The following is a 12,948-nucleotide window of genomic DNA, read 5'->3' on the forward strand; positions in this document are numbered from 1 at the left end:
GGGGGCCAGATCAGGCCCACAGTGGACCTGGCCATCTCCTGCTTTCAGTTCTGCTGCTGCTGCATCATAGCTTGCTTCACCAGATTCTCTTAATCACTCAGCCATTTCATGTTTTAACCTGGGTCCTAGACACAGAACTCTGAGCATGAGATTTCTGTGGTGAATGTCTATAAATCAAAAGTAGTTTTGCAGCTTACAGAGCTAATGTTTTAAGCATGTTTTTATTTTAAGTTAAAAAAATATTTGTTTGTGTGCTTTATAAAGTTTATATCTCTGCTATCTGGCATTACATTTTATGACACACGTGGCCCAGCCCAACAAGGTTTCATTTATGTCAGATCCGGCCCTCATAACAAATGAGATCGACACCCCTGGCCTAAAGCATCTCTGACAAATATTTGTCCAGCCTCTTCTTGAAAGCTGTCAGTGAAGGGGAGCTAACCACCTCTCTAGGCAGTTGATTCCACCTTTGAACCACTCTGACTGTGAAAAGGTTTTTCCTAACATCCAGCTGATACCTTTCTGCATGTAATTTAAACCCGTTGCTTCGGGTCCTATCCTCTGCTGCCAACTGGAACAGCTCCTTGCCCTCCTCCAAATGACAGCCTTTAAAATATTTAAAGAGAGCAATCATGTCTCCCCTCAATCTCCTCTTCTCCAAACTAAACATTCCCAGGGCACTTAGCCTTTCCTCATAGGGCTCAGTCTCCAGACCCTTGATCATCCTCATCACTCTCTTCTGCACCCTCTAGATTTTGTCCACATCCTTTCTGAAGTGAGGCCTCCAGAACTGCACACCTCAAGGTGCGGCCTGACCAAGGCAGTATACAGAGGGGCTATGACCTCCTGCAATTTCGATGCTATGACCCTTTTAATACAACCTAAGACTGAATTTGCCTTTTTTACCACCACATCACACTGACTGCTCATATTTAGTTTACAGTCCACTCTTACCCCAAGATCTCTTTCGCATACACTACTCCCCAAAAATGTATCCCCCATCCAGTACTTGTGCTTGACATTTTTGTGGCCCAGATGTAATAGTGTGCATTTATCTTTGTTGATTTGCATCCTGTTTGCAACTGCCCACTTCTCCAGAGTATTCTGGCCTTGTTGAATTTTAACTCTGTCTTCTTGGGTGTCTGCTTAGTGCTTTATGAGGTAATTCTAAATTTTAAAAAAGTACTAAACATTACTATACCATTTGCGGTGCAATGCTATGGGGCCTCTTAAACTGGGCATGGTTTAGAGCATCAGCTTGCCTAATCCAGCCCTGGAAGCCCTAGAAAATACATAAAGTCACACTGGGTCACATCAGTGCCAGTCAGTAATCACACTCTTAGCCCTTGGATGATGCTGTTGTATGGATGAAAAGGAGATATGGGGGTGGGGGGAGACGTCCATCAACCTGAGCTCCTCAGAAGAAGGGTGAAGATTATACCCAATTATTAATTCCATATATCAGAGAATATTTGACAGCAGATAACACAAACATGTACAGGGGAGAGAAGATGGAAGTTAAAGTGCACTCTTAGATGCAATTTCTACCTGAAAATTGGCTACTGATCGCTACTGATGGCCCAGATCCTGTCTTATACTCGCCAAGAGTGTGACAGCCACACGTTAGCAAGGTTCTTCGCATAAACACGTGTCAGGTAGAGAAGTTTGTAGGGGGAAACAGAGGAAGGCGAGCTTCACTAGAGACATAGCAATACAAATATAGCCCCTGAACGGGAACGACCTGAGCACGATCCAGACTTACCCGCCGCTGCACGCAACACTAAGCCTCACCTCCGCTACCAGCCCACCAGCCCCTCTCTGGCTCTCACCTCGACAACCACTCCCCTACGCATGCGCCCTGCCACTCTTCGCCTCCAGGAACTCCGTGACATTACGTCTTTACTCCGCGACAACATTCTTCCCCCTTTCCCTTGGGAAGTCCTGGAAATCAATGGCGGGGAGAGAGAGCATCATAATAATAACTGGATTCCAAAGAGAGAAAACAATCAACTCATCCTGTCCTAAAAGTTTCCTGAGTGAAAAGAAAATACACAGAGACTATAAGGCAGTTTCATGTGTTCAAAGTTGCTTAGCGCCGGAGGACCGGCATATGTCGTCATCATGCTGCGACTCCAGTTTTCAGAAAGGCCGTCGGAATTTTTTTCTAATTCTTTGAAAAGCCGCCCTATAAAGATGGAAAGACGTCAGGATTCTGCCTATAGACTACGAAAATTATTTTTAAACTTTCTCCCGCCCCGCTCTCCGCTCGTCGTCATTAGACTGCGTCACTGACTAAATAATAGTCCTTAGAGAAGCCGGTTAACCATCTACTCTCGGGGCGAGCGTGGGTTTATTACGTCATCAGACTGCGCCTCTAGAGCGCGACCACGAGAGGCTCCCATCAATGGCGCTCTCCTTCTGCGGGCTGCGCCAGGCCGCCTTCCTGCGTGCTCCCCGCCGGTTTCTGCTCAGTTGGCCGCGGCTGTCCTCCAGAGAGCCTTCGCAAGAGGAGAACGTGATTCGGATTCCCCGCGCTTGGCAGCTGCAGTTGCAAAAAGTCGAGTCTAAAGCGGCGCGAAGAGCCCGCCTGGCGGCCGCCGCTGCCACCCCAAACACCCGGTCCGGGAAGCTGATGCTGAGGAGCCGGAGGCAGGAACTGAGCCAAAGCACGAGGTTCGTTTTAGGGCGCTGGGAACGGCCACGCTTGGTCTCGGACGGCTGGAAAAATCGCTTGTCCCGGGGGGATTATTTCCAACTGGAGCGGACGAGACAGGAGCCGCCCCAGGAACGAGACGAAGCCAATTCTCCCTCCTCTTTCCAAGAGCTGGGAGTGGAGCCGCGGATCGCCTCCGCCTTGCAGGATGCTTTGGCCATCTCTCAACATACCGCCGTGCAGAAGCGGGCCATCCCTGTCCTGCTGGGCGGGCACAACGCCTTGTGTGCGGCAGAGACTGGCAGCGGCAAGACCCTGGCCTACCTGCTGCCCTTAATCCAACGGCTCCTCCAAGGACAGAATTTGTTTTCAAGACATGCTTCTGTGGTCTCCCCCCGCGCTTTGGTAGTGCTGCCCTCACGGGAGTTGGCAGGACAAGTGCAGAGTGTGGCTTCTTACTTGTGTGTGAGGTTGGGCTTGCAAGTGAGGGAGATCGGCGGAGGCCGGGGCATAGGCGCTGTCCGACGGAAACTGCATTACGGACCCATTGATCTCCTGGTGGCCACACCGGGTGCTCTGTGCAAGGCTTTGCGAAGGCGGATGCTGTCCCTGGAGAAATTGTGCTTCCTGGTGCTGGATGAAGTGGATACCTTATTGGATCCCTCGTTTTTCGACCTGGTGGAAGACCTGCTTCAGCAGACTCTTCTCCCCACCAGAGGTGAGGAAGTAAATAATGACTGGGATCCAAAAACCCAGCTGGTGGCTATGGGAGCCTCCCTCCCAAAGGGAATAAGTGATCTGTTGAGCAAGGTCACTGACATAAGCAACTTCAGCATCCTGACGAGCTATTATTTGCACTACCTTCAGCCTCATGTTGAACAAAAGTTCATGCGCCTGAAGGGCAGTGACAAAGTGACTGAGCTGCTGCAGCTCCTCAAAGATCGAGGCCCCACCTCTGGTGCTGTTCTGATTTTTTGCAGCGGTGCCAGCACCGTCAACTGGCTTAGTTATATCTTAGATGACCACAAGGTGAAACACCTCCGCCTACAGGGAGAGATGCCAGCAGATATGCGAGCCAACATCTTCACTCACTTCCAGAAAAGACAATTTGACATCTTGGTATGCACAGACATAGCCTCTCGGGGACTGGACACGACACAGGTGGAGCTAGTGGTCAACTATGACTTCCCGCAGACGTTGCATGACTACTTGCATCGGGTGGGGCGAGTGGGCCGCGTAGGCAGCAGGTTTCCGGGGACTGTTGTCAGCTTTGTCACCCACAAGTGGGACGTAGACCTGGTGAAGAAAATAGAAACTGCTGCTCGCAAAAGGGCTCCACTGCCAGGCATGGAATCTCCAGTTAAGAAAGTCTGAGGAAAGCTGAAGTCTAAAATAGCTTTTGAAACGTGTGACCTCATGGTTCTGATCAAAGGTGCAGCATAATGTTTTGTACATTTAACTTGAGGATCTGAACAGCCAAAGAAATGGCAATTCCCCTTAAGAAACCTGTGATAAATAAATTTGCAAGCGTAAACATCTGCTTCCATGGAATTGCTTGACTTGCATGGGTTGAGGTTTGTTTGTGATGGCTGTGTTTGTGGACTCGGTTAGAAGTTGGGCAGTGGCATACTGGACCTGATCTTCTATCTGTTTTAACAGTTAGGTGGTCTGTGGCATCTCAAGGAGACATGGCAACCTAGCCCTGTTGCATTAACCAAATTGGCTCTCCCTCCCCCTTCTCATTCGTGTAAATATTTTTATTAATGCAGGAAGGTGGAACCAAAAGTTGTAAGACTTGTGCTGTGGAATAGCTCGATTTGAGGGGTATTGGGCTGTGTACCTACTAAAGGGTAATCAACACCTCAGCTATGTTTTAATTGGTGGGTTATAAGTTTGTTTATTGAGATTGTCTTTGTTTAGCTCTTCTGTCTGAAAGTCAAGACTACACTCTCTAGGTAAAGGGCAGAATTTGGGGGCATGTGCCAACAGGTGCCAAATTGGAGTTAGATGTATCTTAAGACTGCTTGTATCATTGTAAAATTGAAAGACAGAGGAGGATTCCCTTGTGCTTGTGTGTGTTCACACATGTGCTGTAAACAGGTCTCACATATTACTGTCTTTCCCAGTAATTGTGTGAACTTCAGCACTTTCAATAACCTGCTTATTATCCATGCAGTTCTACACTATGCTTCTTTTATAACATGCATCTCACCTTTCATCCAAGAGTGCAAGATGATATATGCAGGCAGCATTTTACCTTCCCAGTAATTCTGTGAAGTACATTTGGCTGAGAGAGTGACTTGGCCAAACAGCTTCTCGGCTGAACAGCAATTCAAGCTCAGGTGGTTCTTTGTTCACATAAACACCTTTAGAAGCAGGGCCTGTTGAGCAGACCTTACCTGGCATGGGGACACAGTGGGAGCAAAAAAGTCCTTCATGGCATGCAGCTAAGCTTTATCACCTGCTATTTGCTGCAGCTGAAACTGCGAAACAGCAAATATATACACTACAATAACCTTATTTATAAGTTAAAGTGTTTTATATGTTCCATCTTGTAAAGTGCATTGTGTATTATTCATAATATTCTAAAACAGGTATATATTCATTACATGCAGTAACAACAATAATAATCAGTTTGTACAATCTAATAGCTACCAGTCAATTTACATCCTTTTTACACAATCAACTCCAGCGGGAGTTTCTAGAATTGTTCTCCTTGCTTGAAAGTCTTCTAAAGGGGGAAGTTTCCTTTTGTGGTTACATTGAAGTTTAAATTGATGTTTGTTGCTGGTCATACAAAAGGCTGTTAAAAGATTCATGAGTCTAAAAATTATCTAATATATCTTGGCTTTGTGTAGTTTTCTTACCCCATTAAGCAGCTGACAATCATAGACCGAGCATTCCTGTCTTTATCAAGGCTGCCTAGTATTGACCTTGTTCTCTGGTCATTAAATCTTACAGCACCTGTTAACAGTTTGTATGTGTGTTCTCTAATTAAAGTGACAGTAGTGAAAAATCCACATTCCACTTCATAATGGATTCCAGTTCAATAACAGTCTAAATTGTACTTCGAAGTTTGCAGGGGATGTTCTCTCCTTTTTTCCTTAAGGTGATAATCCAGTTCACAGATGACATGAGAGGTCCATTGTTTGGTTCATTCCCTCTGGGGTCAATGTATGGAGCTTGTGTATCCAGAAGTTTTCTTTGCAGACAAGAATCTTCTTAATGTCTTGTTGGTTGAGGCTTTGGCTCTCATATTTGTAAATCACAAAGAATTTTAAGTCCTCAAAACGATGCTGGACTGACATACAATGCTCCACCATTGGAGCGTCCAAAATTTTGTTTTTCAATCTCGATTTATGTTCCATGATACAAGTTTTTAATGATCGTGTTGAACTCCCTACATAATATTTTGGACACCCACAGAAGGTTACATAAACAATATTTTTACTGGTGCAAGTAGACAAGTGTGGCCAACGATAATTTTTCAGATAAGGTTCTAAAGAAAATTCTTTTACTTCAAAGCAATTATTACATATGGAACAGTTTTGGCATTTGAAGTGACCATATTTTTTTTTAACCAAAATACTTTTATTCATTTTAGTAACAGAACAAAATAAGATTTAACAGGTTTTCAGCATACATAACATTACGCCCGATCGAGTAAGACGACCATATGAACATGCAACGATAGTCAGTACAAGTATCACAAGATTAACCAAGTAATAACAATGAATATTTTGCTTTGCATATGGCTTCCCATTCAAAGGATTCAAAGGTAAGTTTATCAATTATGGGGTACCATTTTCCAATTGGGTTAAGTAATTCGCACTCGTTTTGATCAGTATTGTTGTAAATTGAAATGGTTTCATATAGGAAGTAGTCCCATATTTTAGAGAGCCAGAGTTTAATCGGAGGGTGACTGTCTCTCCATTTTTTCGCTATAACATTTTTCGCAGCAGTCAATAAGATATTAATTAGTTGTTTCTGGCTGTTTGGGATGTCACACTCAGGCCATATATTTAATAGCATGAGCTGAGGATCTAAACGGATTTCATAACCTGTGAGCGAAAAACTTTGAATTTTCACTTCAGACCAAAATTTGAGTATGTGTTTGCAGGACCACCAGGCGTGATAGAATGTGGCTTTCTCGCCGCAGAGTTTCCAACATAGTGGTGAACTAGATGTTGACATATGAGCTATTTTAACTGGTGTTAAGTACCAACGAGAGCCTACTTTATAAGAGGTTTCTAAGATTTCAGATGATTTGGAGATATTAAGTTGCATTTTCCATATTGTGAGCCATGTGTCATCAGTCAGGACAGTTTGTAGATCTGTATGCCATGCTTTTTGATAAGTCAAATTTTGACTGATATGCTGGGAAAATAACAAGTTGTATATTTTGGAGATTAATCCTTGTTTCTTAGGTTTTTTTAGCATTAATTTTTCGAAGTCTGTAGTCTGCGAAGTGGTGGTCATATTGTGAGCGTCGCTTTCAAGGAAATGACGCAGTTGGAGGTATTCGAACCAGGGAATATTAGTATTATATTTGTTTTCTATTTCAGATTTCGTCATTAGCTTGCGTTTTATTATTACGTCTGCAAAACAGGTGATACCTTTTTTTCTCCAGGTAAGAAAAGAGTTAGGACTAAATGCCAGTTGGAAAATTTTTTGACCTATAAAAGTGTATAGTTGTGAGTGTTTAGAAAGTAAAAGATTTTTGGAGTGACACCATATTTTCAAAGTGTGTGCAAAGAAAGGGCTTTTTAACGATTTAATAGCTTTAAAAGGGTGAGATGACCAAAGTACCTCCTGGAAAGTATTTTCGGCGAAGGCCTTTTCTTCAATCCATTTCCAATCTATTGTCTAATTAGAGAGGCTAATGAGACCGCTTTATAATATGAAAGTAGGTCAGGGGCTGCCAGTCCCCCTGCTTTTTTGGCTCTGCAAAGAGTAGTGCGCGGGATACGGTGATGTTTATAGCACCATACAAAGCTGATTAGATCATTTTGCCATTTTTTAAGCTGCTGGTTTGTAATTGTGATTGGTAGCACTCGAAAATAATAAAAATATTTTGGTAAGATAAATACTCTAAGAATGGTGATTCTGTCAAAGAAAGATAGCATTTTATCATTCCAGGCTTTTAATAGTTTAATATTTTCCTTGTGTATTTCCGAAAAATTCTCTTTGGGGAGGTGGTCCAAGTTAAGAGGTATATTAATTCCCAAGTATTGGATGGATTTTGGTAGGTATAGGCATGCTTCAGTTGAAAGGAGGCCTCTGAGGATAGGTTAATGGGGTAAATTATGGATTTAGAATGGTTTATTTTGAGTCCAGCTACTGTTTCAAAAGATTGTAGCACTTTGTGTAATTCCTGGTCAGATATAATGAGATGTCGTCAGCAAAGAGGCTGAGTTTGAACGTTTTATTTTTGATATTGAAACCCTGAATATTTTCGTTTTGTCGGATAGCGCACGCCAAGAGAATAGGCGATAGAGGGCACCCTTGGCGTGTGCCTCTATAGAGGGTAAATTCAGATGAGGTTGCTCCATTGATTAATAATTGATTAATAATTGAGCTTTCGGTTCTTCGTATATGGCTTGTATTGATTTCCTGAAGATAGGGCCAAAGGGCATATGTTGCAGTAGGGAGTCTAGGTATTTGACTTCTAGAGAATCAAAAGCCTTTTCAATGAAGTGACCATATGTTTGTATACTATTTTGCTTTTGTGTATGTTGGGCTAGGTTGTTTATATCTGATTTTACTAGAATATCTCTAATAGTTCTAGCCCGTCTATATCCTACTAAAGGGGATTGTTGGCATCCTGGTATATTAGATACTACATGCCAATATTTGTGCAAAATTTTATTAATATGTGTAGACAGACTACTAAACTGGAATGCACATGAAATTCTAGAATTTATCTGTGTGTTTTTTTCCTTATATAAAAGTTCCCTTCTGACTCTTTTCCTAGATCGTTTCCAAGCTGTATTTATCATTGTCATAGGGTAACCCCGGTTTTTCAATTGCTTTGTTAATGTTTTACTTTCATCAATGAAATATCTCTCTTCAGTACAATTTCTTTTCATTCTGAGAAATTGCCCATATGGTAAGTTGGTCTTAAGATGCCAAGAATGATTGGAATCAAAGTGCAATAGAGCATTTTAATCTGTTAATTTCCTGAAGACTCTAGCCCCCAATTTATGGTTTTCTCTCCTATATATTACTGTGTCTAAAAAGTTGATAGCTTGTTCATTGGCTTCATGTAAGACCAGGCGTTCAAATACTGTAATAGCCGGGTCAAAATTTTTGGGTATAAATTTAGATTTTGGGCGAAAAAGGGATTGTGGGTTCCTTGGATGTTCAAATTTCCTCAAAAAACTTTTTAATATATACCTGTTTTAGAATATTATGAATAATACACAATGCACTTTATAAGATGCAACATATAGAACAGTTTAACATAAATAAGGTTTTTGTAATGTATATATTTGTTGTTTGACTCTTCTAACACTGCAGCTCGAGTTTCCACAGCAGCTGAAACTGCAGCAAAACAGACAAGATTTGGAATTTGGCAACACTTATTATTATTTATTAAGTTGGATTTACTTACATGAGTGCATATTCCTGTGAGTTTTCTGCATGGCTAAATGTTATTTTTTGCTACTGTTGACTGGCCCTGCTTTATCCTTGTACCTATTGCAACAGCTGGCAGAAAGCCTTATCTGCCTCTACCATGAAACGCTAGTTTCTGTATGACAGACTGTTGTTCAGCATGCAGGAGCAAAGGCAGTAGGAAAGGAGTCAATGCCCATGCAAAGTCCATTTCTCCCACACCTGAATGACCTGTTGCTGTTGCTTCCTGACTTTCAAAAGGGAAACAAAATGAAGGATGGGGAGTGTTCAGCTCCCTGCCCACCAGCCTTCTTCTACCACGGCGCTCATGAGCTCAGTTCAGACACCAGAATCCTTCTACTACTTTCCACACTTGTCTTACCATCTGATTGTGTTCAATGGGTCGAATGTTGCAAGGTGATAATCATGTTTTTAAAAGTCAATTCGATTCTCCAGGCCTCCTTCCCTTGCCAAATGAACATTGGATTTGAGGATGGGAACAGAAACCCCAAGACTAGTCTAGAAGGGAGTTTTTGAAATTGTTTTTTCTCTGAACCTAGAGGGAAGTTAATTCTGTGTAGTCCAATTTTATCAAAAGCGCTCAGGGTAGTGTGTATGGATCTCCTTTCCCACTTTATCCTCACAGCAACCCTGTGAGCGAGGTAGGGCTGAGAGTGCCTGGTCCAAGGTCACCCAGTGAACTTTAAGGGCTGTGTGGGAATTTACACTGGGGTCTCAAATAGATCCTGGTCTGTTATTTGGGCCACACAGGCTCTTAACTGAGTGGTCCTTGGTTGGGTTAGCCAGTTCTGATGACTGTCAAAATAATGTTCCTGCTATCGAACCAGCAGAAAAACATGATCCTTTCAGAACTGGGCCGTAGTTGCACAGAAACTGACAGGAAAACACAGTGAAGCAAACTATAACCTGTAAGTGGAGACGAGAATTGGAAGCCAGAGACAAGGAGGCTACGAATAGCTAAATATATGTTTTATGGTGTGCCTGTACAAACTTTGTTTATCTCCCCCTCACCACCATGATATGGTTTTATCTAAACTTTGATGCTGTTCACCTTAAGCGATTATGATACCTTTGAACTGTAACCAGATTTGCTTAAAATAGTAATCTATTATTTGACTGACAGAAATGGTCCTGAGCTTGAACATTATTGACAGTGGAGTCCTATGCAGAGTTACTGCAGACGATGTCCACTGAAATCAATGAGCCAAGAGAGCCAATGTGGTGTAGTGGTTAAGAGTGTCAGACTAGGATCTGGGAGACCCAGGTTTGAATCCCCACTCTGCCATGGAAGCTGTCTGGGTGACCTTGAAACCGTCACATTCTCTCAGGGTTGCTGTGAGGATAAAATGGAGGAGAGGAGAATGATGATGTAAGCACTTTTGAGTCCTCATTGTGTGGGGGGAGTGGTACATACATGTATAAATAAATTTTAAAATCTCCACTCTGCCCTGAGCATCACTGAGTGTCCTTGGGTCAGTTGCTTTCTTTCCTGTTTCACTGGGTTGTTTTGGGGATCAAATGTGTTGAGGGGGAGCTATGTACTTTGGCTTAAGCTCTTTAGAGAAAAAGCAAAATGTTTTTTAATACCTCCCAGTAGTAAAGGTCTCTCACGCTTTTAATTAATACTTCCCTTTTGCAGATTGTTCTTTTCCAGTTCCTTTGTTCCAAACATTGCTTGATGCAGCCAGTTTCTCCCCCACACACATTGTTTTTAATACCTGAGCCCTCAAAACAACTCTGTACCACTCAACAGCTTGTTTGCAGTATGGTTGAATTAGACAAACGGATTTTAATCAGTGGCAATGAGACTCAAACTGCAGCATGGTATGTTTTAATGCAGTGGTTTCCAATTTACAGAGTCAAAACAAAAGACATTTCCATCACTCAGCACATAAATAGGGTGGTACTTCCCATGTTTGCAGTTATACTGTGACACAGCAAAAGTATTCAGCCCCCAGCTCCATTTATACACAATCATAGCTTTTTGGCATGGAGGAGAAAACCTCAGCCAGTTGGGACTATTAGTTTAAAGGATATCAACATTAAATAACAGTGCACTGCATAACCAATACTTTTAAACAAAGAGGCTGATTAGCACTTAGAATGATCGCCTATAAATCTCCTCAGCCTTAATCCTGAATTAAAACAAAGCCTACATAAGTAGAATGGCTTCTTCTCAGATTCTTGCTTGGTATTCCTTTCTCTCCCTTCCACTGCTGTCTTTACCCTTCAAAATTATGCCTATTAATCAAAGGCCTGATCTTCCAGAGGTCTCAAGACTTTGGCATGGCAAACTTGTTCCAGCTATCCCTAGGTTATCTACTTGTTTCCCATGAATCACAACCTTCAAGGGAGAGATTTTGGGGATGCATCTTTTTTTAAACTAATATTAAGATGCCAGTCTTCAAGTTTCAACCTTCTTTCCCCTGGATCTGTAAAAGTCAAATCTGATTTGGCCAAGCGGCATCTTACAACTTGCACATATGCATAGGCTGAGCGCATGCTCATGCATGAAAACTGTAGCCCCTCCATGCAGAAGACAACTTGCCACTTCACTTGTTGCAGCTGTGGAGTTCTTGAGAAGTTCTTATAAGACAATGTTTCTGGTTTTTAAAAAGTCACCTAAAGGGACATCAAAAACCTGCATTCGGAGATCAGGGTGAGACAGGCTGCTCCACAGTTAATAAATACCTGATGTGGTAGTGGTGGAAAGTGCCGTCAAGTCACAGCTGACTAATGCAACCATGGGGTTTTCAAGGCAAGAGACATTCAGAGGTGGTTTGCCATTAAGTAGTTTGTTTTTGTAATTTAGATATGTATCAGAGCTCTTGAGAGTCAGTTTGGTGTAGTGGTTAAGTGTGCGGACTCTAATCTGGGAGAACCGGGTTTGATTCCCCACTCCTCCACTTGCACCTGCTGGATGACCTTGATAACAGCTGTCCTTGACAAAGAGCAGTTTCTGTCAGAGCTCTCTCAGCCCCACCTATCTCACAGAGTGTCTGTTGTGGGGAGGGGAAGGGAAAGAAGTCTGTAAGCCGCTCTGAGGGCTTGGTATAAATCCAATCTCTTCTTCTTAAAGTATCTTCTGGGAGGTTGGATCTCATAAAATTAACACTTTAATAATTCAGAACCCATAGCTGACAATAAACTTAACCAAATCTTTTTTTGACTGGGCAAATGAGCAGCCCAAAGGAAAGCGACCATTTTATTGCGATTAGTTCTTTAAAAATCTTTATTTTTTGTTTGCTTTATTTTATTTATACCCTGCCTTTCTCCCCAGTAGGGACTCAAAGCAGCCTGTATTGCTCTCTCTTCTTAAAAATCTCCAGTGATGGGCTTCATTACAGAATTATTAATCCTCCAAATTATTGTATGTACTGAGAACCAACACTTACTGGAAGAGCAAAAGCTACAGAAGTGGTTGGAAAGAGATTTTCAGTGCTCGGGACAACCAAAACCAGATTGTCATACCAATGAGTAAATATTGCAGAACAAAGTTTAAGTCCAGTGGCACCTAGGGTTGCCAAATCTGTTTTGGCTGGGAGCGGGGGGCTCCCGGCCGGCGTCTGAGGCGTGCGTGTCACCCGGAAGTGACGTCGCACGCTGGGGCGGGGCCACGCCATTTGAGGGGAAAACAAAGAGTTTTCCCCTCAAATGGC

The 12,948-nt window shown here is 42.6% G+C and overlaps 2 protein-coding genes across 2 annotated transcripts in view; one reads left to right on the plus strand and one right to left on the minus strand.

Annotated features, from left to right (window-relative positions):
- DUS2 (dihydrouridine synthase 2) overlaps window positions 1-1,835 on the minus strand; it is a 39,882-nt gene extending 38,047 nt beyond the window's left edge. Inside the window, exon 1 of the mRNA XM_015405813.1 lies at window positions 1,763-1,835. The gene's annotated coding sequence lies outside the window, so the exon portion shown is untranslated. The remainder of the gene's footprint in view (window positions 1-1,762) is intronic.
- Window positions 1,836-2,391: 556 nt separating this feature from the next.
- On the plus strand, window positions 2,392-4,266 carry DDX28 (DEAD-box helicase 28). The gene has a single exon (XM_015405815.1). The coding sequence runs from the start codon at window positions 2,405-2,407 to the stop codon at window positions 4,025-4,027; it is 1,623 nt and encodes a 540-aa protein (XP_015261301.1). The 5' UTR covers window positions 2,392-2,404; the 3' UTR covers window positions 4,028-4,266.
- Window positions 4,267-12,948: the final 8,682 nt, after the last annotated feature.

The sequence above is a fragment of the Gekko japonicus genome, unplaced genomic scaffold (genome assembly GCF_001447785.1).
Source record: "Gekko japonicus isolate JY-2015 unplaced genomic scaffold, Gekko_japonicus_V1.1 scaffold144, whole genome shotgun sequence".
In the NCBI taxonomy this organism is placed as follows: domain Eukaryota; kingdom Metazoa; phylum Chordata; class Lepidosauria; order Squamata; family Gekkonidae; genus Gekko; species Gekko japonicus.